The 25446-nt window shown below is 44.0% G+C and overlaps 1 protein-coding gene across 11 annotated transcripts in view; it reads right to left on the reverse strand.

Annotated features, from left to right (window-relative positions):
- The window catches only part of RAP1GAP2 (RAP1 GTPase activating protein 2), a 1165364-nt gene that overhangs the window by 136732 nt on the left and 1003186 nt on the right, over positions 1 to 25446 (reverse strand). For 8 of the 11 annotated variants that reach the window (XM_077480481.1, XM_077480477.1, XM_077480484.1 and 5 more), the window contains one exon: positions 1253 to 1333. In XM_077480481.1, coding sequence (XP_077336607.1) covers positions 1253 to 1333 — 81 coding nt within the window. The remainder of the gene's footprint in view (positions 1 to 1252; positions 1334 to 25446) is intronic. The other 3 variants (XM_077480478.1, XM_077480479.1, XM_077480486.1) reach the window with 1 other exon arrangement.

Genomic DNA, 25446 nt, shown 5'->3' on the forward strand with positions numbered 1-25446 from the left:
CTGGTGTCCTCATTTTTGTTGCCAGCGGTTTAGACATTAATGGCTGTGTGTTGAGCTATTTTGAGTGGACAGCAAATTTACACTGTTATACAAGCTGTACACTGACTACTTTACATTGTAGCAAAGTGTCATTTCTTCAGTGTTGTCACATGAAAATATATAATAAAATATTTACAAAAATGTGAGGGGTGTATGTATATATATATATATATATATATATATATATATATATATATATATATATATATATATACACACACACCTACAATCAGGGGGCTATACACAGCGTGCACTGATTCATTTCAGAGGGGCTACTGTTAACCTTTTCCTTACTATTTACTTAGCTCCAACTGTGCCTGTTGTATTAAAAAACACTATTTATCTTTCGAAAAGTGTTTAGCAGTGCTAAACCTTTTATCCAATTTTTTAATTGCTGCATTTGTACATTTCAAAAGCAAATTTAAAGGAATAGTAGGGGTAAAGAAAAAAACACTTGTGGGTTTAACTAATCTTTATTTTGTATAATTCTCCTTTAAGGGGGTGTGTCCTCTGCCCCTATACTTTTGCTAATAAGTGTCCCTATTCCCATCTCAAAAAGCTGGGAGGTATGTGTTTAAACTGTTCACAAGATTTACTGTATATGCTGCTCTTTACCAGAGCTGATAATGCTAGGTTAAAGTTGCTTAGTACCACAGTGATCTAGATTAACTGCCATACAATAGCTTTGTTTATTGCATTCAAACACACTACTTTACCGGTTCATTTATGTTTGTGCATTGTCATTTATTTTGCCTTGTGTTAATATACATACTTTATACTATACAACTAAGTAGCCTGATGCCTATTTCCTATATGCTAATATAGTTGTGGGAAGTTTGCTAATACTTGAGCTCACAGGTGTTTGCAGCATCTCATTACTGGGAAGAAGTAGTTCTCAGAGTCGAGGCAAAGAACAGAGAACCCATCATACCAAGCGGATCCCCCGGGGGTTAGTGCTACATATACTGTATACACACACATGCACACTGGGCTAAACTTCTTAGCCATTCATTGTAATGATGTTCAAAAGTCTGATTGGTATGTGTCAAAAGCATTTCACTAAACCCTTTAGCCAATCTCTCTGCATCAGTTTATCAGCAAGAATGCTGATTGCAGTGTCTGATATACAAGCAAATAATAACATGAACGATTACTTGACATGCCCTAACTCCCAACAATTATCCTCTAGTTTTCATTCAACAGACAATTTTACCTTTTTCTGGTTATCCTTCGAAGATAGAAATTCAACTCCTACCTTGTTTTTCTGGCTCTTCTGCTCTTCCAGCTTTGGAGCCTGTGTTATGAGAAATGAATAATAGTTAAATTCTTGTTGAGAAAAATCTTCTATAGGTTGTCTGAAAAGTTTTGAACAATATATATATATTTTAGATAGGTCTGTTTATTAATATAAAACTCCCTATGCATTGAAAATGTAACAGCATAACTTTAGACCCCTATGCCAAATTTCCATGTAGCACCCTCGCTGTTGCTAGAGTAGGTGCATTTAGTTTCGTTTCCCTGTAGGCAGAGGAGCATGTGTTAAGTTGTTTGGGAGACTGGGCAGTGCTTCAGACTGTGGCCCTGTTACTTTCCCCGTCTTCTGTAACTCTCTGGATATTTCCAGAACACAGGGGGTGGAGGGACAGAGGCTGCAGTCTGAATTGTTATACATTTTCCACCAATCTCTGGGCAGGCAAGGCCCAGAAGGTGGGAAGACAACTCATAAATACTCAGAAGCTTGGCAGTCTGAGAGCAGAGTACAGTGTCCAGCCATCTGCAGGAGAACCCTGTGCTGGAGTAAGAAGAGATGGAGTAGAGAAGGGGAGGAAGCCACAGGATATCACCCAGTCTCAGTCACAGGTAGGCTCAGCTGTAGACCCAGCTGTGCAGCGTTCCCTATACAGTACATCATTCTAAAGTATAGATTGACACTAGAGTGTCCGCGGTCTACAACAAAATGGCCGCAGGCATACTATATATGATAGACAGATCAGCTACTACTGGATACCATGCATAAGCACTTTTTTCAGCAGGACTGTCGCAGCATTGCTTTAGAAAAAGACTTGTTTTTTGCACAATAGCACTTTTTGCTATTTAAAATAGGACTAGTGTTGTTCCCTATATACCACTGGACACTTATATCTGTGTTACAAAACACTTGGATGCACATGAGCACTTTAATATTAATGTTTTAATTGACATATTTATTGTTTTTGTTTTTCTTTTGTGATATCACATCTATGTCACATTTGTCACTTACGTCACATTAACACTACACGTGTTTGTTTTAATCTTCAGCAAGCATTTATTGTGTAATATTCCAAAAGCACATTGTATTATTTACTATTTTAGGCTCAGCTGTAGACCCCAGGCCAACCCAGGACCAGCCTGTTCAGCAGAGAAGCAAGGGCAGCAGCCACCCTGGATCTTGGGAAGCCTTCAAAAAGAGGACTGAGTGAGTATAAGGCAGCTATTAACTGAAAGAAAAGAGAGCACAGTGAAGTGCAATGCCTTACATTGCTGGGACCAGAGGGAATCCTAAGTGCAGAGTAAGTCAGCCAGGAGCACCCTATCACACTGTATCTCTATCTTGGGCTTAGAGCAGCCAGGTGCGTGCAATACTGCCAGGTGCTGTCTCTTCAATGTACTTTTGTTTTTGGAAATATGTTGCTTTAATATTGCAGCACTATCACTCCCACTGTTGCAGTTCAGTTCTACAGTGTGAATTAGAGCTGCCAGAGACATTAGCAAGTCCTCATTTTCTGCTTTGAGTTTACAGTTCTTCTAGTTCTGAGCATCCCATGTATCCCAAGCCCTGTCCAAGTTCATTGTTCTCAAAATAAACTACCTAATCTAAAACATCTATAAACCTTCTTTCCTTGAGCCATTTGGAGAGTGTGGAAAATTCCTGTTGCCTGGTTGAGGGTGCCTTGTGGGGGAAGAGGCCTGAAATTCAGCAGCTCCTTTGGGGGTAGCGCTACTTCCATAACCCATTAAGATCTTTAGCAGATCAGGTCATACTGTTATATTGCCAGGTCCATGGGATATCTGGGTACACGTGCGTTTTGGATTATGTAGAGAACTACATTGTCTGTATACAGTGTGACAGGAAGCCAGGGAAATCTATGGATTGTGTCCAAGATGGAAGATATATTTGGTTTATGCTGTACACTGATTGCTTTTGGGTTTCTGCTGGGTAGTGAGCCTGTTTGGGGCTCAACGAGGGTTAACGATTTGAGACACCCGCAACCCTAGAAGGCCTAATTCAACCTGCCATGAAACTTGACAGGTGCCTGCGGGAGCGGCAGTCTGAATGCTTTCAAACCTCTAGTCCTACTTGGATGTTTCCCAGGATTCCACCTGTTCCTTCTCCTCAGCCTAGTTCTTCTTCCATTCTTGTCTCAGAAAGTGAACCTATGCAGTTGTGTCTGGTCCGCTCTCCACTCACACCCAATGAGAAGCAATGCCGTCAACAGGTAAATCTTTGTATATACTGTGGAGGAGCCGGACACTTTGACAAATGTACATACATGTCAAGTTCAAAACATAACATTTGAAATACAGTATATTCCACGGATCTAAACCAGAAAAGTAGTATGTAGGTAGTCATTAATAAAAAGACATTTCCATGGCGATCTTAAATGGTACATTTAGCCCCTCCCCTTTTTTTTTTTTTAAAGAAACAGTATATAATATACTACGGTAAATGTAACATGCCGTTTCCAATAGCATAAGGTATAAAGATCAAAGAAATAAAAATAAAATGAAAATGAACACTCCAGGGGAACTTCCCTGTTAACCTTTAGTTCTTGTGCCGTGTGCTGCCGCTCTCCCTCCATCAGGTCTCATCATTTTATAATTTTATCATATATTTTATGTTTCTCATTAAGTTTCAAATTCAATGTACAGTTTCAATTGATTTAATCCATTTACCCTAGACTTTATTAAATTTCTTAGGGCAACCTCTGGAGTCATATGCCATTTTATACATGGTGACATTAGCATTGACTAATCCTTTCCAAGTGTTCAATGTAAGGTGGTCACTACTAATCCATTTAAGAGTGATGAGCTTTCTAACATAATAAACTAGTAGCCTCAATAGTAGTCTTGTATTATTACTCATAACCTCATCCTCTATAATTCCCAATAGCCCCAGTAGTGGGCTACAAATGTTAGGCAGATCCAAGGTGTCAGCTATGAATTGGGTCACCTGAGACCATAGTGGCCGTATTCTATCGCATTCCCAGACCATATGTATAAAGGAATAGGAGCCGGCCACTTTGTAACTGTCCTGTGCGGCCTAGTAAGTCGCACCAACCACTTCCTATGAACTTTCAGGTTGCTGGTCCTTCCTCTTCTCACCTTATCCTCCCTGTCTCCCTACAGGTGGTGGAAGAGGAGTTCCGGCTCTTGGTCATTGCTGATTCAGGGGCATGCAGCTGCTTCTTGGATTTCTCCCTGGCCAAAAGACTCTGTATCCCCCTCCAGGGCAAGAAGCAAAGCCTTCAAGTCCATTTAGCCAATGGTTCCGGACCCATTACTCAGGAAACCAGACCCATCCTCACCATAACAGATTCTGGTCACCAAGAGTTTATCTGTTTTGATGTTATATGCTCACCTATGTTCCCCATCATTCTGGGACTTCCGTTGCTACAGGCCAATAAACCTCAAATAAATTGAAGAAAGAAATATTGTTTTTCTCTGTCTATTGTTTACAGCATTGCTTTGTCCCAGCTCCCAGCAACTCGACCTATGTCGCCACAGCTTGCCAAGAATTTATGGACGTTTTTCATGAGAAAAAATATGAAATCTTCCACCCCATCGAGCTTATGACTGTCCAATCGAACTGCTATCAGGAACTGAGAATCCGTTTGGCCGGATATTCCCTCTATCAGAAAACAAATTGGAGGCCTTACGAGAATATATCATGAAAACGTTGAAAAAGGTTTCATCCTCCCTTCTTCTTCCCCAGCTGGAGCTGGTAAATTCTTAGTTGAGAAGAAATATGGTACTCTCAGACCTTGTGTGGTAGTTGAGATCTTAATAAGATCTCCATTTAAAATCACTCCCTCTTTTCCCAGAACTCTTCCAGAGATTCCGAACTGCTCAGATCTTTACTAAGCTGAATCTACTTGGAACCTACAATCTTTTCAAATTTGAGAGGGAGATGAGTGGAAGACGGCTTTCAGATCACGGTTTGGTCATTTTGAATATCTTGTTGTACCATTCAGACTATGCAACACTCCAGCTACCTTCCAACACCTGGTAAACAACATATTTCAAGAATTCCTTGACAACTATGTCATTGTCTATCTAGACAACATCCTCATTTTTTCTGCCTCATTGGAACTCTGTCGAACCCATGTAAAGAAAGTACTTGCAACTCTCAGGGAACACAGACTTTATGCTAAGGCAGAAAAGTGTGACTTTGAGAAAACAGTCATACAGTTTTTGGGACTTGTTATATCCACTGAAGGAATTGCAATGGACCCACAAAAGGTAAAGGCAATTCTGGAATGGCCAGCCCCTGTAGACAAAAAAGGTGTACAGCAAATCATGGGCTTCGCTAATTTCTATCGGAGACCTATGAAGGGGTTTTCCACTATCATTTCGCCCATTACCCAGTTGAATCGCCAGCAGTTCTGGTTTCAGTGGTCTCAAGAGGCACAAATAGCCTTTGATAAATTGAAAGATCTGTTCATCTTTGCTCCAATACTACAGCACCCAGATTCGGCCTTGCCCTGTGTGTTGGAGGTAGATGCCTCAGAAATAGCTACAGGAGCAATCTTGTCCCAATGCCAAGGACTTAAGGCTCTCCATCACCCACCCTGTAGCCTTTGCCTCTCGGAAGATTACTCCTCCTGAGAGGAATTATGAAGTGGGTGACTGGGAATTATTGGCCATCAAATTCATTTTGGGGGAATGGAGGTATTTGCTGGAGGGGGCTGCTCACCCAATAATGATTTTCATGGATCATAAGAACCTGGAATACCTGACAACAGTGAAGCTTCCAAGACTCCGACAAGCTCGATGGGCGCTATTTTTCTCCAGGTTCAACTTTCATATTTCTTACTGACCATGCTCCATGAATGGGAAAGCTGATGCCCTTTCCCGAATATTTCCAGATGCCCCTGAGACAACTGAGCCCAGTACCATTTTATCTGCACAAAACGTTTTGCTCATCCAACCTGATCTGAAGACAACACTGAGACAAGCCTCCAGCCAGTGCACTGAATCTGAAGTCTCCTCCCTGAAGAATCAAGATGGATTGCTATGGTTACAGGACAAGATTTTCATTCCCTAACAAGTGAGACGCCAAATCCTGAGAACCTTCCATGACCACAAGCTTGCAGGTCATTTCGGGGTATGGAAAACATCGAACATTATACAGCAAATTCTAATGTGACAAATCTTTCAAACTGTTCAAACAGGTAAACAAATTCATCAAAGCGGTGCTCCTGCCAAAAAATTAACTTTGACCGGCTAGCACATGTAAAAAAAAACATACGAATCACAGATATAAAAACTGAACATTTTGAGTAAAAATATTAGATAATGATAGTGAGGCAGTCCGTAATGGATAAAGCTGGTGGGCCTAATAAAGAATTTACTGATGGGTGCACCTTTCATCAAATCTCTCCAAGCTATGCTCCACACACCCCACTGGGGTTTAAGCTCCCCAAAACTAAGAAACGCTCAAGCCTCAATCAAAATCGATATCCTGTCCCATACATGGATCGATCAAAACTGGAAAGCCTCAGGAACCAAGAAACCCAGGAACACTGGAAAACTTCAGGGATCATGAAGTCCGGGAACATGAGAAGAAAAACTCCAAATAGAGCAGTTCCGTTTCACTTTTTATTATATTCATCCGTTTTAAAATCCAGTCATTATATAAAACTTTCACATGTCTTGTCCAAGTAGACCATATAGAGTAGTGTCAGTATACCGGTCTATCTATCCCTCCAGCTAATAAACCTAGGATGTCAGAGGTGCAGTGGGAATGATGTAAGCAAACTCTCTGCTCTGCATTTCCTCCTTGCGGTTGTCAAGCTGGGCCCTTGGAACATACGTCACTTTCAGCTGCCGTAAGATCACACCATGATGCGTTTCGTCATTACGACTTTGTCAAAGGACCTTATACAGTGCTTCTTTTGGTGGCCCAGTTGGAAGCAAGATTGTAAGAATTATGTCAGTTCCTGTACCACGTGCCAGCGCAACAAAGGGTCCAATGCCAAGTCCTGGGGTCTATTATGGCCTTTGCCCATCCCAAAACAGCCCTGGAGGAAGATCTCCATGGACTTTATTGTTGACTTACCTCCTTCTGAGGGATTCACTACCATCCTGATGGTAGTGCACCACCTCTAAGAGATGGCACATTTTTTTATCAATGATTGGCACACCCTCTGCCCCAGACACAGAAAATATTTTTATCAAAGAGATCGTTAGATTGCATAGGGTTCCTAACAACATTGTTTCCGACAGAGGAGTACAATTTTCTTCCAGGTTTTGGAGAGATCTTTGCAAATCCTTGGCAGAAGAAGTATCTCTTTCATCAGCATACGACCCACAGAGCAATGGCCAGACAGAAAGGTCATATCAAACCTTGGAGCAATAACTACAGTGTTTTTGTACCTGCTCTCAAGATGACTGGGTGTCCCTTCTTCCATGTGTAGAGTTTGCTACATGGACCAATAATTCAAAGACCCACTCAAAGATGCCATGGTGACACAGGGAAATGCGCAAGGGGAGCAATGTGCGTGACACCCCGTTCAAAGGCCGTAACTAAGAAATGAGGGGCGAGTGGTCTCAGTAACAGAATGGCCAGTGCTGAGATTTTCTCCATGATAGCTCTCAAGGTCATATGCTGGTCCACTCCAGACCAACCTAGATTTCAGGACCCGGATCAACTGCTGGTGGAACTGTTCCCTGGGTTTGTAGTTTTTGCTGATTCCCTGGCTGCGGCCCATTCATATTTTTCTGATTCCCTGGCCGCTGCCCAGATGGACTTTGCTGATTCCCTACCTGCTGCCCAACTAGACTCATAGGAAGGTTAAGCTCCTGCCTGTTGATGGGTCTGAAACTTCAGAGTTTCATTTATTGTCATTGTTACATGGTGTTCAAGAGTCACAAGTTTGGTCTAAGATCCCAATTGTTGTCTGTTCCTTATGCAGCCATTTCCTCTTGTTGTGCCAAGGCCTGGTAGTCCAGATACCCGCTTTGAATTTGAGAGCTGCACTCGTGTTAGATAACCTATGCCTTGGGTAAAACTGAATGGCTGTTAAAATGCAGAGTAGTCTCTAGCAACCCAGATGGTAAGCGTGCAATTGTGAAGGGAAACCCTGGCTTCAGGGTACCTGTAAGGACCAGGGACTCTGGTGTTTAGCCTTCAGGTTATCTTTGGAATCTCAGCGCTGGGACATATGCTGCATTAACAAATTGTAACCACCAAGTGTCGTACCTCCTCAGTAGAGATGGGCCGAACAATCTTTCAGTATTTAGTAAAAAATGGCTTAGGGAGCCAATCTGTATAATAAAGGACACATTTTAGTGCACTCAGAAAAATATTAGAGATTTTTGGGATAAATTCCAGTGTCTCTTTGGCAGACTTTGGATGGATATAACAGAGTTTTGCACCACAGTGAGCAAGCCTCATGTGAAAAGGCCAAATTGTAGTACACCCAGGACAAGATTAACAATTTTTTTTGCCAAAGTCTGATCTTGAAGTAACAGGTGTGGAAACATTGGGTTTTAGGTGTTAGTGAAGCCTTCAAACTGTAAGCCTATAGAGGTACTTTTATGCCAGTGTGAAACAGTTGCATAAAAATTGGTCTTTGGGTGTTGGTGGTGCCTTCACCTCATAACCTTCTATAGGTACTCTTGATGAAAGCAAGTAAAACAGGTGCGGAAAAATTGGTCCTTGGGTGTTAATTGTGCCCATGAAACCTTTACCAAAAAATTACTTCAAGATAAAATCAACACCCACAAAGCTAGGAAGCCGAGACAGTCTTGCAGAGATTTGAGATCCCAATAATACTTAATCAGCAACATTGGCATCGGGGGCTTGATAGCTGCTGCAAATCCAGGTCTGATTCATTTTGACAAATGTCAGACGGTCAACGGAGTCTGTGGACAGACATGCTCTTATCTGCCACAAAACCTCAGGCAACACTGAATTCCCATTCAGAACGTATGCTGGATGCAGGGCAGCTCAGCAGCTCAATTGCATACTGGATAAGTTCTGGCCAGGGGTCTATTCTCATACTAGCAAGCGTTCTTTTGGGTAGCTAAACACCCCTTTCCCCATCTAGGCACATACAAGCTAAAATATGAGCTTTTGGTAAAACGGAATTTGCTGTGATATTCTATTTAAGATAAGCAAATTTGCACAAATTATAACAATGAGAAAAAAATGACGAAAGTTTCTTTCACTGCTTTGGATCAGGTGCATATCCTGAACTGTGGCGGTGACTGGAACAAGAAATTATTACAGGTTGAACAAAAATGGATCTATAGATTACAAGCTGTGACATATCCGGGCCTAAGTCTGTTTCGTTCGCACCCTTTCTAAAAGGTTACAGTTTGGGTAAAAACAGCTACGATGGTTTTATTATTTGGATATTATTCAATCCAATTTAACATTCAGATTTTTTTACAAAAAGGAAGGAATTATATGCTGCAACAACTCGAAAGGAAAAAAGAACAAAATCAAAATCAAATTACTATAACTTAATTAAAAAATCCCCCCACCTTATCTCGCCCCCCCTCTCCATCATTATTGTGTATTTTCATAATAATGTTTTGTTCTTGGGGTGGGTAATGAGATCTTGATGGGATCTGTCATAACCTTTCAGAAAATACTTAAAATCTGTGGCATACACTTACCTCTCCTTCTCATAAGTCTCCTCACATGTTACAATGGGAGTCGGATTTCCGGTTCCACCGGGATCTGGGGGTCTGGCAGAAAGCAAGCTTCATCTCCTTCAAGGGCATCCTTAACACCACTCTAATAGAGGCTAGCCTCAAAATCATCTCGAGATGGTACTACACCCCCTCACGTCTTGCCTCAATGTATTTGGGGGCTGACCCCCTATGTTTTAGGGGATGTAAACTAACTGTCGCACATCTGGTGGGGGTGCCTCAGAATACGCTCCTTCTGGAGAAAGGTGTTCAATTTGATTGAGAGGCTTGTGGGCAGCCGGATCCCCAGGTCCCCTTTAGTAGCCCTTCTCAACGACCATATCCCAAACATCTCCAAAGCTTCCAGGAGACTGATCCGTTTCATACTTCTGGGGGCCAAACTCACAGTAGCTAAAGCTTGAAAAAACCCCAAGATCTCCTTTCTAGCAGCCGTCAGAAAAGTCTCCTGGATAATGTCTCAGGAAAAGCTCGCCAGCATACTCTTAGACACGGCAAACAGATTTGAATCGACATGGGAGCCCTGGGCTATTTATGTAGGATATCCATTGATCACAAACTCGATGCCTCTCTGAGTTCTTCCGCTCTCTTCAGTTGATGTTCCACCCTCTCTCCCCTCTCTCCCTTACCCTGACACTGCTTCACACCCAATCTTTTCCCCTTTCCTGTCTCCTGGCTCTTATCCACCTATGCTTCTTTTAATCTGCTCATAATTTTTTGGAAAATGACAGGCTTATATTCATGGAAGCCTTCCTGATTTGTAGTTTCCCATAGGGAAGGGATTTTTGTATAGTTCTGCTAATAAGAGTATTTTGGTGGGATGGGAGGGTTATTCCTTTTGGGCGCAGTCCTCCTGATGGACCACAGATTTGTTGTGCTACTGTTCTGCACCCCTTGTTAGCCTCGGTATTCCGTCTGACCCTTTTTCCATTTTAGCCATCTGCACAGTCCTGGATAGGCTGTTTTTGAGTAACTTCTCATCCTGATGTCTGTTTGTTATATCTATTCCATTGTATGCACTAGTTTATATTTAATAAAATACTTTGAAATAAAAAAAATAAAAATAAAAATAAATCTGTGGCATACCATGTTATATTTATGTATTAAGACTTCTATACATTATAAATATATAAACCACCAGATATAATAAACACAATCCCTTCCGTCCTTGCTGAATGCAGAAAACACTATAAAATAAGATAATTAAATATATTTTTTTGATTTAAGTATATCACAGAATTTAGATTCATAATTAGTTTTTATAACTTTTATGTTTTTATGTTGGCCATATAGCACAATCTGTGATTGGCCGTGTCCAAGGGACATGGCCAACACTGATTTCCCCCGATGCGCACCCACGGCAGTGAGCAGGGGGGATGTAAGCAGGACGACCAGGGATGCCCTCCTGGTAAGGATGAGCCGAACACCCCCCCCCCCCCCGGTTCGGTTCGCACCAGAACCTGCAAACAGACCTAAACTTCGTCTGAACTTTAGAACCCTATTAAAGTCTATGGGACTCGAACGTTCAAAATCTAAAGTGCTAATTTTAAAGGCTAATATGCAAGTTATTGTCCTAAAAAGTGTTTGAGGACCTGGGTCCTGTCCCAGGGGACATGTATCAATGCAAAAAAAGTTTTAAAAATGGCCATTTTTTCAGGAGCAGTGATTTTAATAATGCTTAAAGTGAAACAATAAAAGTGTAATATTCTTTTAAATTTCGTACCTGGGGGGTGTCTATAGTATGCCTGTGTAGGGGCGCATGTTTCCCCTGCTTAGAACTGTCCCTGCACAAAGTGTAATTTCTGCAGGAAAAAAGTAATTTAAAATCACTCGTGGCTATAATGAATTGTCGGCTCCCCGTAATACAGAGAACAGTCATTGAAAGTCATTGATAAAAAAAAAGCATGGGGTTCCCCCAAATCCAATTACCGGGTCTGGTATGGATATTAAGGGGAACCCCGCGTCAAATTTCAAAGAAAAACAACGTGGGGTTCCTCCTAAAAATCCATACCAGACCCTTTATCCGAGCACGCAACCTGGCAGGCCGCAGGAAAAGAGGGGGGGACGAGAGAGCGCCCCCCCTCCTGAACCATACCAAGCCACATGCCCTCAACATTGGCAGGATGCTTTGGGGGTCTGTGAACCCTCAAAGCACCTTGTCCGCATGTTGATGAGAACAAGGGCCTCATCCCCACAACCGTGGCCGGTGGTTGTGGGGGTCTGCAGGCGGGGGTTTATCAGAATCTGGAAGCCTCCTTTAACAAGTGGACCCCAAGATCCCTGCCCCCCCATTTGAAATGGTAAGGGGTACAAAAGTACCCCTACCATTTCACAAAGAAAGTGTAAAAGAATGTTAAAAAAGACACACACCGTTGAAAAAGTACTTTATTAAAAACAAAAAAAATAAAAAAAGATTCCAGCGGTGGTAATCTACTCTTGCTATCCAGCGACGGATGATCATCTCTCCGGGGTCCAGAGATGGCTGATCTGATCCAGCGACAGGTGATCTCTCCCTCCAGCGCAGCGCAGTCCATCCATCCTCGGTCTCCACTGGCGGAGACACTGCAGGGATCCCGGCAGCCTGACGTTTCATATATGAGGAGGGCGGGGCCACTGTCAGGCTGCCGGGATACCTGCAGTGTCTCCGCCAGTGGAGACAGAGGATGGATGGACTGCGCTGCACTGGAGGGAGAGATCACCCGTCCCTGGATCAGATCAGCCTTCGCTGGGCCCCGGAGAGATGATCATCCGTCGCTGGATAGCAAGAGTGGATTACCACCGCTGGAATCTTTTTTTATTTATTTTTATTTTTAATAAAGGACTTTTTCAACTGTGTGTGTGTCTTTTTTAACATTCTTTTACACTTTCTTTGTGAAATGGTAGGGGTACCATTTCAAACGGGGGGGCGGGATCTGGGGTCCCCTTGTTAAAGGGGCTTCCAAATTCTGATAAGCCCCCGCCCGCAGACCCCCACAACCACCGGTCAGGGTTGTGGGGATGAGGCCCTTGTCCTCATCAACATGGGGACAAGGTGCTTTGAGGGGTCACAGACCCCCAAAGCATCCTCCCAATGTTGAGGGCATGTGGCCTGGTACAGTTCAGGAGGGGGGGCGCTCTCTCGTCCCCCCTTCTTTTCCTGTGGCCTGCCAGCTTGCGTGCTCGGATAAAGGGTCTGGTATGGATTTTTAGGGGGAACTCCACTCCATTCTTTTTTTTTTTATTTGGCGTGGAGTTCCCCGTAAAATCCATACCAGACCTGAAGGTTCTGGTATGGATATTTAGGAGGAACCCCACATAATTTTTTTTTTTATTTGACACGGGGTTCCCCTTAATATCCATACCAGACCTGAAGGGCCTGGTAATTGAATTTGGGGGAACCCCATGCTTTTTTTTTTAATCAATGACTTTCAATGACTGTTCTCTGTATTACAGGGAGCCGACAATTCATTATAGTCGCGAGTGATTTTAAATTACTTTTTTTCCTGCAGAAATGACACTTTGTGCAGGGACAGTTCTAAGCACGGGAAACATGCGTCCCTTCACAGGCATACTATAGACACCCCCCAGGTACGAAATTTAAAAGAATATTACACTTTTATTGTTTCACTTTAATCATTATTAAAATCACTGCTCCCGAAAAAACAGCAATTTTTAAAACTTTTTTTTGCATTGATTCATGTCCTCTGGGGTAGGACCCAGGTCCCCAAACACTTTTTAGGACAATAACTTGCATATTAGCCTTTAAACTTAGCACTTTAGATTTCTCCCATAGACTTGTACAGGGTGTTCCATGGCTTTTCGAATTTGCCGCGAACATCCCAAATTGTTCACTCGTGACCTCGGAAGTCAAGGTCATCTCTCCCTCCTGGCAATTGAGCGCCGCGCTGTAGCCCTCTTTCGAGAATGGCACAGGCGCCAGGTGGTTAAGGACCAGGCCTATTTTTAACACTTGGTGTTTACAAGTTAAAATCATTTTGTTATGCTAGAAAATTATTTAGAGCCCCCAAACATTTTTTTTTTCAGACATTTTTAAATTTTTGGGAAAATATACACTTTTTTGAATTTAAAAATCCCTTGTAATAGAAAAAAAGCATGACAGTACCTCTTTAATGTGAGATCCAAGGGTCAAAAGACCTCAGATCTCACATTTACACTTAAACGCAAAAAGTATTTTTCTTCAATAATATAAAAATGTCCCTTTAAGGTCACTGGGTGAAAGTGACATTTGACATCGCTTCCGTCATCCAACGGCATTGAGTTGAGTGGGGGCCATCATTCCCTCCCTCAACTTAGTGCCAAGCAGGGGAAAGGATCGGATCGTCTCCGCCGCTACTGATGGCTCTGGTAAGCGTCGGAGATGACAGGGACGCGGCGGTAAGGGGGGCACTGAATCCGCCAAGGAGACCACTTTTATCTGAAAGAGGACCGCCAGCGTTTAAGAAAACACCAGGGTTATGGCAGCTATCTGCTGCCATAACCCCGGTATTTAATGTCAAAGTACTGATATATAATGACGGTGGGCGTTCCCAAAGTGGTTAAAGATATGTGACAACAGCAAGAATAAAATATCTGAATACTAACATCTATATTCATTTTTATTATTCGTATTTTTGACTGTTTCCCATGTATAAGCCTACTGATTGATATGTACTTCTCATGAAAAACCTTAATAAAACAATGAACGAGAAAATATCCGAATACTAGATATGAAAACATACTTCTCACTAAATATTTTCTTTTTTTGCACTAATTTTATTAATAATACACTGTTGTTGTATCTACATTAGTATGAATAGCACCCAAGTGACAGTTGACCTATTTAGTTAGAAATATATAGAGATTGTCCCTGAAGCTTTTTTGCTGGTATCCAATCACCTAAATGTAGCCATATCTAACCCATGCCTAAGCCTAAAGATCCTGTGTCCTGCCCTGTAAGATTAGGAAATTAAATTTGTTTAAGTAAAGTATTGGAGTCCAATTAGAAACATGGCATAGACTGTTGCTAGTTTAGCTGTTTTTTTCAGAGGAGCTACTTAAGAACTCAAATCGTATTCTCAGATATATCAGCACTTCTAAGTTAATGCCAGAATTACCTAACGGCTAGGCAAGCCCTGCTTGTATCTCTTCGAAAACAATGCACACATACATAGCCTTTAGTTATTTATGTCTCCAGGGAGATTTGAGATCGTTCCGATGTTGTGGCATATTACAACAGTTTCTTACAAGAAAACAAGGCCACAATTTATGCACCTGGCTTAAAATGCTGTCAAAAATCCAATTAAGAACTTTTATTTCTCAGCAAGACACAACGAACAAAACACTGGGCCTTCTAGTAATTTATAGTAACAGATGCGTGAATAATAAAACAAAGATCATACAGATAATTGACAAACGCTTCATATATAAAGCAGTGTATTTGCATAACAGGTATTACAGCTCATTAAGCATTTTGAAAAGACTTATTTTCTGAGTAATTAGTATGCCACGTCACCACACAGGATGAAAAGGTTGATTGAATATAATGATAATAATGCAAAAGCATTAATATAAAAAGAGGACTATTTTTATTTTGCATTTGAAATGCTGTCACAGCTCTGCCTTCTGAAGCAAACCCAACCTTTGCCTGAACTCCAGGCACCACATAGCAAGGATTATTAAAATTTTCAATTTTTCAGAAATCAAGGAAGTTATGGTGACACTTTTCCACTTTGGTGACACTTTTTCATTTTGCCAAAATGTGTTGGAGTCAATGGGGAAGGCACAATTAGGATGGTTTTGGTTGTTTTTATGGGTGCAAGGGCTTTCAATGGCTCCCGGGGGTTATGAAAACCCCTTTTAATATTTTTGAACCTATTCTTGACCCCTCATAATTTTATGTTTTATTCACAACAACAATAAAACAAAGTACATTGCAACATGTATTAAAAATGCACAATAGTGCGTATTAACATACAATGATTTCAATAGAAAGTGCTTTAAGAGGACAAACACATGCATGAATAGGACTGGATACACAATTTTTTCTTTCTTTTTCTGTTTCAACCGTTTTATTAAGAATTCAAATGGTAATAAAACATTATAAATAAGCAAAGTCAAGTAGAACTGTCGTAGTCAATGTACGAGCAACATATATAGAGAAGGAGGGGGTCCAACCATGGTTGGACCCATAAAAAGTCCAAAAGCAAATAAATCAACACAGTATCAACTACACTCACTGGCCACTTTATATTAGGTACACCTGTTCAGTTGCTTGATAACACAAATTGCTAATCAGCCAATCACATGGTAGCAACTCAATGCATTTAGACATCAAGACGTGGTGAAGACAGCTTGCAGAAGTTCAAATCGAGCATCAGAAAGGGAAAGAAAGGGGATTTACGGGGGCGTGGCTTGACGCTGATCCGAGATGGCCGCCTGATCCCTGAGCTCCCGTCCACGAGACCCTGCTACGTTAGCGAAGGCAAGTGATAACCGACCCTTTACCCCTGAACTGAGCCTCCTATCACCCCAGCATGTCTGCGGCTAGACCCCGCTCTCCTCCGGAGCATGAAGCTCCTCCGCACAGACAAATCCCGGAGATCTTCCGGTCGCGGCCTAGGAGCAGCTCCCGAGCCGCGGCCTCGAGTGAGTCACGTTCGCACAGCAGGAGCCCGCTGCGCACTAGGCCCGATGTAAGCCCCCGTGATCAGCCTGCGATAAGCATTGAAGACCTGCGCAGTGTAGCAGCCGACATCAAACATACCCTATCCGCAGCAATATCTGACCTGAGGGCTGACATCCACTCAATGTCCCTCAGGGTAGACGAAATGGAAGCCGTGCAGACCCGCCATGATGCCTCCCTATGCCAGGTGCGACAGCTTACTGAATCCCACGCTATACACTTGAGGGACATCAATAGGCATTTGGAAGACCTCGACAACAGAGGGAGACGCCGAAACCTGAGGGTGAGAGGCATACCTGAGTCCGTAGACCCCAATCTGCTGTCCCAAAGAGTCACCCATATTTTTAATGACCTCTTGGAAAGGCCCCCAGATACCCCAGTGGCATTTGAGCGTATTCACAGAGCCCTGCGCCCCAGAGGTCGGGATACTGATCCCCCGAGGGATGTGGTATGCTGCATGGTCGACTTTCCTTTAAAAGAGGACATTTTACGTAAAGCAAGAGAAAGGAACCAGATTAACCACAGAGGAGTCAGCATCAAAATTTTCCAGGATCTCTCCAACATAACCCTGCAGCGCAGACGGGAACTCCGACCACTGTTGGAAATCCTGAGAAACAGAGCCATCCCGTACCGTTGGAAATACCCTTTTTGCCTCTCTGTCTCTCACCAGGGCCGTGTAGAAAATCTGCGAGTCCCGGAGGATCTGGACCCCTTCTGTACCGCACTTGACCTTCCCTCCGTCGACCTCCCCGACTGGTACAGCGACTTCAGACTGCCTACTCTCCGCAGGGTGACCTCTATGGAGGGGGTGGACGAAGCTGGCAACTATGCCTTAGGGAGACGCCGCAGACCTGAGCACCGACCTCCTCCCCCTCACTCTCCCCAGAGGGATGCTTCACCGCCAAGAAACGGCAGCCCCACGGCTTCACCTGCTCACCGCAGACCCCGCCGCAGTTGAGGGAGCTCAGACACCCTCCTCCGTTTGTTGAACGATACCTTCGGTTCGTAATGCTGGACATAACCGTCGCCTGAGCCTACAATCTTAACCCATTTGACTTCTACACCCAGGGAGTGCCTTGCCCCCCTACCGAGAACTTTCCTTGGCGACCACTTTCTGGATGCTTCCACCTGTCCACGGATCCCCACTTCCAGCCCAAGAACTACCCACTTCACCCTTCCTTGCAGAGTCAAACCTTGTCCCCTTCGCTGGGCAGTCCCTGATTTGAGCCTGGATACCCCCGATTTGTCCTCCAGCTTTTGTGTTGCTGCCTGGAATACCTTGCACCATACCTGTTTTTTCTCCCTGATGTTTCTGCTTCGCGGCCGTCAAGACTTCCGCTATACTGCTGCGATGCCTCCTACTCACAACAGCCTCGAAGTGCCTCATGAGACTATCGTAAGCCTTTCCCTCATCGAGCTTTGGCTTACCACCAGGCTGTGCCCACCTCTACTCACCTCAGGCGGACGTAGCCGTGGAACTCTCTTCTCCTTTTATGGTATTGCGAACAATTACTTTCTTACTTCTTTCTCCTTCCTCTCTTTTTCTCCCTCTCTCCTCTTTCCCTCTTTCAATACTTCTCTTCTTTATTAGTCCCTAAACTGAGATTTGTCTGCATGATGATGATATGAATCGTACAACGTGGGAACTCCCACCGAGTCGGGAGTGAGGTACTATGTAGGTTTAGATCTTTAACCCTATTGCCCTGTAACTGTGACACTGTCGCTCAGTCTCCAGGTCGTTACCCTTCCAGCGATATGACCGGCTTCATGAGGCTTCTCCTCTGTGCCTGGGGATCTTACGCAGCGCCCCGGTCCACTAGTTTGGGGTCCCGGCGCACAAATTGGTAGAGACCTCCGGTAATTGTTGGACATTACCTAATATGATTTGTACCCCCCAAAGAGTTGTTCACCATCCCTAAGATTTAGCCAAGCCCTCACTCCCGACTCTTTACACTCAGCCTTCTCTCTTAAAGATCTCGGATTTTTGTTACATATGGCACGGGTGTAGTTGTTACTGCAATTGCCCTTACATGACCCGCCATATTTGCCTGGTGTCGGTCCTACTTGTCCATGTATTATGTTATGTTATGTTGTTCTGATCTTATGTTTATGATAGTTGTTATGTTATCATTTATTTACTAGAAGCTAGGTCTGCGCACCTATTTTGTCCCCCGCTCTAGTACTTCCCCCCGAATCACAATTCAGAAACTCTAACCCATTTCTCCCTTTTAACTGTTAATTGATGGCCATTTCTCCAGCACATCCCGCACGAGCCCCTATCCCTACCTCATCGGACTTTTTTGAACTATTGCTCCCACTTACCCCCTCTCCTAACCTTTCACTGACCCCAGGCCTTATCACTTGCCCCTGACCCTTGGGTTTCGCTGACCAGATATGGCATATTCACACTCAATAGTCCTCTCTCTTCCACATAAGATCCCCACGTGGGGTCTCTCTATTGCTGATCTCCAGTCCCCAACTCATCTTCACCTTAACCAATTGCCGACCTTCTACCCCCTTAGGTCTCTCCGTGACGGAGATCTCCCACCTCTCGTGTGACCTCGTCCGCCACCCCCAAACAACGGACGCTGGTAGTCAGAGTTGACCCAGCCGGTGCTGCTCTCGGAGTTCCGAGGGGTTGACAGGTTCAACCCTTCCACCGGCCCCGCACCCCCCGTACCCCACCCAAGTTCACTCTCTCCCTATCACCCCCCTTCCATCCTCTGATCCCCCCTCTCTCCCCTCCCCTCCTCCTTTCTTTTCCCCCCCCTATTTTTTCTCTGTCTTTTTTCTCTGCCTTTCTCTCTCTCTCTCCCCCTTCCCTGGGACCCCCCTCCCGAAAGCTATCTAGCTAAACCTACCTCGCTCACAATGGTACCACCACTACAGAACAAGACTAAACATATGTCTCTGAAGCTTGTCTCCTTTAATGCCAAAGGCCTAAACATCCCAGAGAAGCGCCACCAGACGCTATCGTTAATGCAAAAACTAAAGGCAGATGTGGTCCTCCTTCAAGAGACCCATTTCAGTGCTAAATCTACCCCCAGACTATTCAACCGTGCCTTCCCTGTAGAATTTCACGCGACATGCCCCTCTGCGAAGTGTAAAGGTGTTTCCATACTTCTCTCCAAAAACTTTGACCTTCAACTTTCAGATACCCTAGCAGACGACGATGGGAGGTTCCTCTTCATCAAAGGCTCTTTTAAAAATAGGATGTTCACCTTTGCTAATATATATAGCCCCAACTCCTCCCAAGTACCTTTCTTTCGGAAAGTAGTGCACAAACTACAATCTTTCACGGAAGGAATGCTGATCCTCGGTGGCGATTTTAACGCCCCCTTGGATCCTTTAATGGATACCTCCTCAGGGTCCTCCAGCCTGACATTCCGTGCCCTTAAGCAAATCAAGAAAAGTCTCCAGGAATTATTACTCCACGACACGTGGCGATCTCTGTTTCCCAAAGACAAGGATTTCACTTTTTTCTCCATCCCGCATAATAGGTATTCCCGTATTGACTACCTCATGGCTTCCCAACAGAACTTACACCATTTGACCAAAGCCTCAATCGAACCTATGACGATCTCGGATCATCACCCCATCACAGCCCTTTTCACTTTCCCTGAAAAACTTGACCGGTCCAGCATCTGGAGGTTAGATGCTAGCATTCTCACAGACGAACTCAGAGCTAACGAAATTCGTGACTGTTTAACCAATTATTTCGTAGAAAATGATACACCTGGGATCTCCCCCCTTACCCAGTGGGAGGCACATAAATGTGTCATAAGAGGGAAATTTATCTCCCTAGCTGCTGCCCTCAAGAAAGAAAGAGCTGCCACCCTAACGGGATTGTTTTCAAAGCTTAGGTCCCTTGAAACTCAACACAAGAGAACTCTTGCGTTGGACACGCATACTGAATTAACGAACGTCCGCACCCAGATCCAAGATATCTTGGGATACCAGACGAAAAAGAAATTCGCCCTATCCCAGAAGCTCTTCTACGAGCATGGGAACAAGTCAGGCCGTCTTTTGGCCCAAGCCCTGAAAACTAAAACAGCTAAGCGAACGATCCATCGTATACACTCCCCCATGGGTTCGGTCCTCGAAACCAACACAGATATAGCTTTGGAATTCGAACGCTATTACACCTCCCTCTACAACCTCAACCTCTCTAATCCACAAACTCCAGACCCTCACAAACGACTAGGAGATATCCAGACGTATCTCTCTAAGCTCCCTCTTAAGACTATCCCCCCAGACACCCTCCAAGCCCTGGAAGCCCCTATCTCTTCGGCAGAATGGTCACAAGCCGTAAAGCAACTGAAACCTGGTAAGAGTCCTGGCCCTGATGGGCTGACCTCAACATATTATAAATTATTTGCGGAGACACTTCAAACGCCCTTCCTGAAGGCCTTCAATTCCACTCCCACCTCGAAATCTCTTCCCGGCAGCATTTTAGAAGCCCACATTACAGTTATACCCAAACCAGATAAGGACCTCACACTCACTAGTAGCTATAGGCCGATCTCCCTTCTCAATGTAGACGTGAAAATATTTGCAAAAATTCTCGCTAATAGATTCCTCCCTTTTCTCCCGGCCCTTATATCCCCCGATCAGGTAGGTTTCGTCCCCGGACGAGAGGCAAGGGATAACACCCTGAAATCCATCAATATCCACCATTTGATCACACAGACTAAACAGAAAGCTTTCTTCCTATCCCTGGACGCGGAGAAGGCGTTTGACAGGGTGGCCTGGGACTATATGGAAGCAGTTCTCACCTCCCTGGGACTCGGCCCTCACATGACCAATATGATTATGTCCCTCTACTCCACACCGACAGCACGGGTCAGGGTCAACGGCACTCTGTCAAACGTTTTCTCCATCCGAAATGGAACGAGGCAGGGATGCCCCCTTTCCCCGATCCTATTTATCCTTACGCTAGAACCTCTCCTCCAGACCCTCACCTTGAATAGTGACATCAAAGGCGTTCACACTCCACTGAAAGAGTTTAAATACGCGGCCTTCGCCGATGACATTTTAATGTTTCTCACGGAACCCATCACCACCATTCCAATCGTCCTTTCAGAATTTAGTAAGTTTAAGGCGGTATCTAATCTTAAGATAAACTTCTCTAAGTCGTACGCTCTTAATATTTCCCTCCCAGAAACCGTCCAGACACAATGCGAATCGAATTTCCAGATACGCTGGAAACCTGATTCTATCACTTACTTAGGCACCCAAATCCCACGGAAGTTATCAGACCTATACGTGACAAATCACCTCCCCATCCTACACAAATTGACGACGGATCTCGAGAGATGGAACAAACAGATTCTATCTTGGTTTGGTAGGATCGCAGTTCTCAAGATGAACGTTTTACCCCGCCTACTATATATCCTCCAAACCTTACCCATACAGGTCCCCCAATCTTTCTTCACATCCTATAACAACATTTGTTCTAGATTTGTATGGGGACACCGGAAACCCAGAATCTCAATTAAAACCCTTTCTCGCCCGAAACATCTGGGAGGCTTGGGCTTCCCAGATATACTTAATTACTACAGAGCGGTCCACCTGACCAGGATTGTAGACTGGAATGTCCAGGACCCCTATAAGGAATGGGTTCCGTTGGAAGCATCTTTTTCATCTATACCACTAGCCTCTCTACCCTGGATACGTCCTGCCCACATCCCTGCCTCTGTCGCCCTCCACCCTTTAATACACCCCACTCTGAAATGCTTTCAGCAAATTTGCTTTCGAACGAAAATCTCCTCAATCCCCGGGCCCCTATCTCCGATCAAGTGTAATCCAGACTTCCCTCCCGGCCTGTCTCCCGACTATCTGTCGGAACACTGGCCACAAGATAGTTTACGCGCCTACCATCTGTACAACAGAGGTAAACTCATCTCCGCCCCTATTCTTGCCAGCACCGTAGATAGACCACCCATTCCACCTTGGACTTACCTTTTAATTGCATTTTTTCTGCAATCCATAAACAGGGACTCCCAATGCTCCAGACCTCTATCTCCTTTTGAACAGCTTTGTACCCAAACAACCCCCCAAAGACATGTCATAGCCCTCACCCACAGCATGCTATGGGATGGGGAACGACCCGGATCCACCTTGGCTTGCAAACGCTGGGAGGAAGATCTTTCCCTGTCCATAACTGATGAACAATGGAGCACCATTTTCCAGATTATCCACAGAGGCTCCACCAATGTTAGCACCCAAGAGAATAATTACAAGATCCAATCGAGGTGGTACCGCACCCCCTCTCTTTTACATAAATTCACCCCTAACACCACCGACATCAGCTGGAGATGCCTCCTGGAAAAGGGTACACCACTGCATATTTGGTGGTCCTGTAGTCTCCTTCAGGACTACTGGAGAGAAGTATGTAGAATCACTTCCCAAATTACCACTTACAACATTGAACCCTCCCCGTCCCAATGCCTTCTCCACCTTTCACCTTTATCTAAACGAGCCTACCATGGCTCCCTGGCGATGCATATGCTCAATGCGGCCAAACAATGTATCCCGATCCACTGGGGGTCGCCCAGAGTCCCCTCCATTAAAGAATGGTTTACCAGAATCAACAAAACAGCCGAAATGGAAGAATTGATCCATATTTCCAAGGACACCCCCTCGAAATTTAGCACGAAATGGGCCTGTTGGAAACACTTTCAGACCACCACAACCTACGCAGAAGTGTACAACTAATGACATCAGGTCCACAGTTTTATGACCTTGGCCTTACAGGGCCTAATCTATCTTTCTACCATTGAGCTTTATGGTACAGATACTGAGAGAAGGATATAAATCCTAGCTACAAATCCATTACTCTACTTCGGGGGGGGGGGTCATAGGGAAGGGGGATTCCCCCCCTTCACTTGATCCCCTTTTTGCCTTCCTCCTCCCTCCCCCCCTTCCCCTTTCCTCCCCTTTTTCCCCTCCCTCTCTCCCTGTCTCTATATCTCACTTTCCTCCACCCTCTTCTCTCCTTCCCCCCTGCCCCATCCCCCCATCCCAGTCCGCTACCAGACCACCCCATAGCAGACGTTCACACATGCGATCTCTCACGAATACCACACGCCTCCAACTACGAGTCACCTTCCCCATTCTAGGTAGACCCCTCTAGGGGTCCCCCTAGCGATGTCCCATAACACGCGCTGACCCCTTGTCCCCGCGAAGATTGACCCACCTTACATTACTATTGGCCCCTTGTCCCTCCTTCTCATTGGCCCTTTTACAAGCCTTGGGGCAATTCTTCATAGAGTAATACGACTTGGGCCACGTCTGATGGTTTGCAAACCACCTGTACTCCGGACATGCACCTAACTGGCTTCTTTTTACACACAGATCTGGTCCTGTACATTTAGAGATGTTCCCGTGTTATGAATATTTTATTACTCTGTACCTATGCCGATTTTGTATCCTACCTGTTGTTGGAAATGCCTGTTCGTCTGTATTTCTTGAACTATTTTCAAAATAAAATGTGTTTTAAAAAAAAAAGAAAGGGGATTTACATGACTTTGAACATGACATTATTGTTGTTGGCAGGTCTGGGTATTTCAAAACCTGCTGATCTCTTGGGTTCTTCACACACAATCATCTCTAGGGTTTACAGAGAATGGTCCGAAAAAGAGAAAATATTCAGTGAGTGGCAGTTGTGTGGATGAAAATGCCTTGTTGATGTCAGAGGAGAATGGGTAGACTGGTTTGAGATGATAGAAAGTCAACAGTAAATCAAAGAACCACTCGTTACAGCCAAGGTATGTGGAATACCATCTCTGAACACACAACACATCGAACCTTGAAACAGATGGGATACCGCAGCAGAAGACTACACTGGGTGTCACTCCTGTCAGCTAAAAAAACAGGAAACTGAGGCTACAATTCACACATGCTCACCAAAACTGGACAAGCGAATATTACAAAAATGTTGCCTGGTCTGATGAGTCTCAATTTCAGCTGTGACATTCAGATAGTAGGGTCAGAATTTGTCATAAACAACATGAAAGCATGGATTCATCCTGCCTTGTATCAATGGTTCAGGTTGGTGGTGGTGGTGTAATGGTGTGGGGGATCATGTCACACTTTTGGCCCCTTAGTACCAATTGAGCATCATTTAAACACCACTGCCTACCTGAAATTGTTGGTGACCATGTCCATCCTTTTATGACTATAGCGTACCCATCTTCTGATGGCTACTTCCAGCAGGATGATACACCATGTCACACAGCTTAAATCATCTCAAAGTGGTTTTTGGAACATGACAATGAGGTCACTGTACTCCAATGGCCTCCACAGTCACCAGATCTCAATCCAATAGAGCACCTTTGGGGAGTGGTGGAACGGAAGCTGACAAATCTGCAGCAAATCTATGAGGAATGTTTCCAACACCTTGTTGAATCTATGCCACGAAGAATTAAGACAGTTCTGAAGGCAAAAGGTGGTCTAGAATAAAATAAAGAGTAAGAGTATGCCTGTCTGGGAGTTTGCCTAAAACAAGCCAACGTTGAACTTAACCTCCCTGGTGGTATGATTATGTCAGATTTTTGCGTCTCAAAGCTTTTTATTTTTTAAAGTTTTAGATTGTAGGCCTGTAATTCTTAGCAATAACACACTTAAATCTGTTCAAATCAGAGTCTACAAGACATCCTGGGTATGATAAAGTTTGAAACACAAAATCATAAATTATAATATAATAAATAAATATAAATAATTATGAAAAATAATAATATAATAATAATAAAATAAATTTCCCCAGGATTCACTATCGCTCAAATCTGCAACTGTTCTAATTTACTATCGCTGTTTTCTAGCTGGTC

The sequence above is a fragment of the Lithobates pipiens genome, unplaced genomic scaffold (genome assembly GCF_037356315.1).
Source record: "Lithobates pipiens isolate NorthernLeopardFrog02 unplaced genomic scaffold, aLitPip1_a1.2 Scaffold_16, whole genome shotgun sequence".
NCBI classification, from domain to species: domain Eukaryota; kingdom Metazoa; phylum Chordata; class Amphibia; order Anura; family Ranidae; genus Lithobates; species Lithobates pipiens.